This window comes from Otolemur garnettii, unplaced genomic scaffold, assembly GCF_000181295.1.
Source record: "Otolemur garnettii isolate 467f Iridium unplaced genomic scaffold, OtoGar3 scaffold00067, whole genome shotgun sequence".
Lineage (NCBI taxonomy): Eukaryota > Metazoa > Chordata > Mammalia > Primates > Galagidae > Otolemur > Otolemur garnettii.
Genome location: NW_003852462.1, coordinates 101,618 through 107,575, shown reverse-complemented (window position 1 = coordinate 107,575; position 5,958 = coordinate 101,618). Strand labels below are relative to the sequence as shown.

At 56.3% G+C, this 5,958-nt stretch overlaps 1 protein-coding gene across 1 annotated transcript; it reads left to right on the top strand.

The window, feature by feature from the left end:
* Window positions 1-1,417: 1,417 nt before the first annotated feature.
* HES4 (hes family bHLH transcription factor 4) lies at window positions 1,418-2,733 on the top strand. The gene is given in 5 exon segments (XM_012807265.2): window positions 1,418-1,633; window positions 1,728-1,823; window positions 1,913-1,943; window positions 1,946-1,999; window positions 2,087-2,733. Coding segments are annotated over 5 exon segments (669 nt in total). The 5' UTR covers window positions 1,418-1,525; the 3' UTR covers window positions 2,467-2,733.
* Window positions 2,734-5,958: the final 3,225 nt, after the last annotated feature.

The following is a 5,958-nucleotide window of genomic DNA, read 5'->3' as shown; positions in this document are numbered from 1 at the left end:
TCTTGGGATAGTCTGAATACCCCAGAGCCAACCTGGCCCACAGCAGCCTCCAGTGGTCATGAGAACCCCGAGTACTAAAAAGGTTAACGTGCCCCTACAGCATCATTCAGAATGAAAGAAGCCATGTCAAACATGAAACAGTCATAACCCTGCTTTTTCCACCTTGCCCCTTTAAAATAACAGATGAAAAAAAAATTAACAACTGTCCCTAATTTTTTTTTTTTTTTGAGACAGAGTCACACTTTGCTGCCCTTGGTAGAGTGTTGTGGAGTCATAACTCACAGGAAACTCAAACTCTTGGCCTGAAGGGATCCTCTTGCCTCAGCCTCCAGAGTAGCTGGGACTATAGGCACCTGCGATGATGTCTGCTATTTTATTTATTTACTTTTTAGAGATGAGGTCTAGCTCTTGCTCAGGCTGGTCTTGAACTAGCTCAATCAATCCACCTGCCTCAGCATCAGAGTTCTGGGATTATAGTCGTGAGCCATGGTGCCAGGCCTTTGTCCCTCATTTTTGTGAGTTCTTTGCTGGTGCTTGACCAGCATCTGGATAATTTGGACGAATGTGAGGTCGCTGCCCCCATGACATCATCCCAGCAGGCTTGAATCATCACCTTCGGATGCTCAATGACATCACCACCTGCCCTGGGTCATACCGGTCTCTGGACCCCACAGGGCAGTGACCTCTCTCCAGCCCAGCAGTTGCTGTTGGCTCTTCCCTCCCAACAATGGTTACTTGCCACATCCACTGCACCAAGGGTAAGTGGAGGCCGCAAGACTGAACATCTGTCAGGTCAAACTCAGACTCTGAGCAGAGGCCTTGGGGCTGAGCCAGGATGGTGGAGGAGGAAGGAAGAGGTGCTGTGTGCTCTAGCTTCCTGGCTTCTCCATGGTACCTGACTCAGTGCCCCTGGTGAAAATTTCCTTTCAAATTTTCTGCGCCGTCCACCGTGAACTCCCTCCCGGTCCTACTGCTGCCCCCGCTTGGCGGAAAGTGAACCTCTAAACTCTGCTCAGCCCTGGAGGTCAGCGGCCCTGCCGGTCCCCGCTGCCCCTCCTGGCGCGCTGCCTGGAACCCTCTGCTGGGGAGCGGGCGCAGCGATTTTCCTCGCCCTCGCCTTCGGCCAGTGGTGCCAGGGGCGGGCGCGGGCGGGGTGCCCCTGCTCACCATTGTCACCCGCCGGAGCCGCAGGCCGGGGGCCCGCGCGTGAATGACAGTTGGCGTGGGCAGCGGCAGGGGGGCGGGGGCCCGCGGCTCTGTGCAGGGCGGGGGTCGGGGGCCAGAGAGGGAGGAGTGCGGCCTCCCATTGGCTGACGCGAGTGTGGGAAAGAATGCAAAGCTGCGTTCACACACTCAGCCCGCCGGCGGCTTTAAATAGGAAGGCGGCCTGCCCTGAGCGCAGTTTTGGAGCCCGAAACAAACCAGAGGGGGCTTGAAAGGCCGCGTGGCGGCCGCTCCCCGGCTAGCTCGCGCTCGGTCCCTGGTGGCGCCCTCCGCCCAGCACCGGAAAGCGCCGGGGCGCACCATGTCAGCTGACACTCCGGGGAAACTGAGGCCCTCGCCGCTGGCAGAAGCGCCGGCCATCGGCAGCCAGACCCCAGACAAGCCCCGGAGCGCGGCTGAGCACCGCAAGGTGGGGTCCTGGCCGGGCGTAGAGGGGGTGCTGGAGGGAAGGTTGGGCAGAGGGACAGAGGGAACGCAGGACTCAGCCACTGCCTGACACTCAGTCCTCCAAGCCTGTCATGGAGAAACGGCGCCGAGTGCGCATTAATGAGAGCCTCGCTCAGCTCAAGACCCTCATTCTGGACGCCCTCAGAAAAGAAGTAAGTCGGGGGCAGAGTGGCATCCAAGGCCTGAGGCTTGAGTCTGGGTACAGTTGAGCTGCAACCCACCGCCCCGTCCCTGCCCCTAGAGCTCCCGCCGCTCGAAGCTGGAGAAGGCAGACATCTGGAAATGACTGTGAGACACCTGCAGCACCTGCACTGCGTGCAGGTGACAGGTGAGGCGCAGGTGGCATGTCCCTGAGGCGAGAGGCGCACAGAACCACTGACTGGCACTGACCGCTTGTTCCCTTTTGCTCCCACAGCTGCACTCAGCGCCGACCCGGTGATCTTGGGCAAGTACCTCTCTGGCTTCAACGAGTGTCTGGCTGAGGTGACCCGCTTCCTGGCTGGCTGCGAGGGCGTCTCCGCTGACGTGCGCTCCCGACTGCTCGGCCACCTGGCGGCCTGCCTGCACTGACTGGGTCCTTGCCGCCACCCGGCCTCTCTGTCCCCCGCTGCTTCTGCGCCGGAGAGCTACACAGGCCGCCCGCAGCTGCTAGCGCAGGAAGGCCCCTTCCCCTTGCTGCACCCCGGGGCGGATTTCGCGGGGCAGCTCCTGCCAGGTCTCACTGCGGCCCTCCCTGCCGACCCCAGTATGGGACGGCAGGGCCAGCAAGGGCCCTGGATACCATGGCTGAGATGAGGCTGTGGCCTTCAGCTGTAGCGGAGGCTGAACCCTCTTGTAGGGCTGTGGCCTTTGCTGAGACTGTACAAGAAAACGCAGAACGGGTATTTTTTTCCTACAGGCTGTGTCAAGAGTTCATGTTTTTTTTTCTGCCTTTGTGAAGGATATGGTTTGGGGTTCGGCGGCTGTAGCACAGTGGTTACGGTGCCAGCCACATTGTACACCAAAGCTGTTAGGTCGGGGCCGGGATCAGCTAAACCAAAGACAACTGCAACAAGAAAATAGCTGGGCGTTGTGGTGGGTGCCTGTAGTCCCTCCCTACTTGGGAGGCTGAGGCAAGAGAATCGCTTAAGCCTAAGAATTTGAGGTTGCTGTGAGCTGTGACGCCACACACTCTACCAAGTGTGACAAAGTGAGACTCTGTCTCAAAAAAAAAAAAAAACAAACCCAAAAAACACAGGATTTGATACCATTGGCAGTCCAGCCCACTGTGGCCCTGCTACTCTGAAGTCAGCTCCCCAGCTTGGGTTGCCCACTCCTCCCTTCTGGCCAGTAGAGGCACCCTTGTCTGCCCTTGAGTTGGATCTGCCAAGGACTGCATGGGAGCCAAGGCGTGCCTTGGGTTGGGGGCATGAGGGGCTCCCCAGGAGGCTCAGGCAGGAAGGTGACAGTTGCCAAGCTTTCCAGGGTGTGTTTCAGCATTGGAAGGCAGGTGTGCAGCATTATTGACTAGGGGGCACTTAGGGCCTGGACTCTGGAAAGCTCTCCCAAGGGAGTTAGGGTCCTGCTTTATACCCTTCCTTCCCTGGAAAGAGAGGTTCTCCCCAGGGGTATAGACTGGGAGTTCCTCACCAACACGAATCCTGAGCACCTGCTGTTTGGTGCAGTAGAGGACACCAGACAGTGTTGGATACACCCTGAACTGTCCTAGTCCCTGAGATCTGCTGCTTGGGGCTGGTCCAAGGTCTGGAGCCCAGACTGTGGAGTGTCTCATCCTGAGCCCCACTTGAGGCTGCACCAAGATCCATCTGCCAGTTGTAGCTGAGTTCATTGGACATTTACCCACAGCCTACCACCTGGAGTCCATGGGAAGGAGAGTGAGTCATTCTACCACAGGCTGGTCTATCCATTCCTCCCAGGCTCCAGTCCATGTCATTGACCTGAGTGTGGTTAACCTGGGCCTCCCAGACACAGCCATGCATACCTAGCAGGAACAAGTCCCCACCATCCTCACCAAGCCAGTTACCTCTGGTCTGTGCTTTGCCCATTTGTCAGGCATGCAAGGGCTGATTCAGTGAACCTAAATGGGTGGGGGAGCCATATGGACCAAGCACTGCACTCTTGGATATATGCTCATCAGTCTGGGCCCCAGGGGACCCTCAGAGTAGCCCTTCCCCTTTCAGAGCCAGATATCAGTTCTGATGTTGCTAAGGTTGGATCAGGCTGTGGCCTGCTTGGCAGGAGAGCTGGAGAGCATCTCCAGGAGGGAGATGCTCAGCTTGTGTGGGGCGGGACTAGAGGGAGCTGCCCAGGAAAGTCCTTGGTGCAGAAGTGGGCAGGGAGGGCCTGGGTACTTTGGGAATGAAGCTGGGTGTGTGAGTAGAGCTGACCCCACATATCCTATAGAGAAAGGAAGGACTCTTGCCCGCCACCCAGCCACGCCAAGGGGCAGTAGATCATCCTACTCCTCCTCTCCCACAAGAGGGTAGCAACTTCCAATGATCAGCCTCCAGTGACCCCCTCTCCCCTGCCACCTGGCCTTATTTCCTGCCCCCACCCACCAGTGTTGCTAAAGGGATCTTTGTTGTGGGACCCTGCTTAGCCCTCTGGGGACCTCCCAGGCTCTGGTCACCACACCTTCAGACCACTAGCTCCTTAGGTCTCTCTGTATTCAGCCAACCCCCTGGAATTCTCTGTCCACTTCCCACACAACTCTTGGACCATCTTATCCACCAGGCTAGTGGTGTGTTGTCTGGACCCAGCAGGACAAGGCTGCACTTGTGTCCTCAGCACCTGCCTCTCAAGAACAGCTGATTCTCCATCCCCCCACCCCCCAATTTCTCCTATACCCAGGCAGGACACCTACTGCAACCTGCTTCTTGGGGTTCTAAATGTAGCTGTTCCTCTCCAATGGGGGGCCCTAACCTGACGTCCCACTTTATTCCAGATTCTGGCTTCAGGTGCAAGCCTCTGGGAGGTGGGTTCTGGACCAATCCCCTGTCCCTCTTCTCCCCCAGCTATTTTTCCAATTGGCTTTTGTCTTACAGGGGTTTCCTGATGAATAATAGATGGTGCCCCTCCCTCTGGAGAAGGGTGTGTGGCTGGCAATGCTGGTCACTGCTCTGATTTATCTGTTCTTGCCTCTTTCCAGCCAAGTTCCTTACCCAGACCAAGGGCCAATAAACTTTTGCTGAAATCTTAAGTCTCTGTGTTGTCTGAGTCTGAGTCTGTGTTGTCTGCTTGGGGCCAGGACTTGAGACTGAACAGTAACCACTGATCATAGATATTTGAAATCTGGGGAAAGTATCAGTCTCTGGGAAGTCTCTGAGACAGGTCCTGAAGACATCAGTCACTGGGAAGTGAGAGATGGGGATGGGGCCAGGGCTGAAGTGAGCCCACTGGGCCCCACCACCACACACATACCCTGGCTCCTGGGCTATCTCTTTAACTGCCCTTCCTCTGCCCCTGAAGCTCCCAAGGTTATTTCCACCTTCAGGTGTACTCAGGGCCAAGAAACTGAGGCCCTAGGGTTGGTAGCCTTCCAGATGGTCCCTGATGCCCCTTCGGTGCACCAGAGTTGCCTGTAGGATCAGTAGCATCCTTCAGGGGTGACAGGTGTTGAGTCTGGGCACACATTCCTTCCTGCTCTCTCTCTCTCTCTCCCCCTCATCGTTTGAGTGGAGGAAGCCAGCTGTCCTTTCCAAAAGAGAGGACATCATGGTATAGGTCTGGGATCTCCTGCCAATGTCATGAAAGTGAGTTTAGAAGTGCTTCCTAGCACTTTGGGACCCTCCCCACAAGAGCACAGAGGAACCCTTCCTAGATGGACATAGGAACTCTCCCTAGATAGACACAGGGGACTCTCTCCAGGTTGGCCTAGGCCTGAAACCCAAAACCCTTGGATATATCTGGACCCCCACCCCCCAGCAATTTGGCCAGTTCTGACCCTGTGCAGTGGGAGGAGATGGTGTCTGGGTGAGGCATATCCTGCCTTAGGTTCCAGAGCACATCATAGGCCACAGAAAACATGGTGACATCAGTCACTAATCTAAAGGGGAGTGATGGTGTTCAGATGTCCCTGTGTTCATATGTCCTACTGCAGGCACATTTGGGAGGCACTGTATGTAGTGTATGTACCTGGTGCATAGTGGCAGTCCTTGGGCCTGTGTGCACATGTGTTCGCATTTACAGTCAACTGATTTTCAGCAAGGGTGCCAATGGGGTAAAGAATAATCTTCAACAAATGGTGCTGGGACCCCTAAATATCCACATGCACATGAGTGAAGTTGG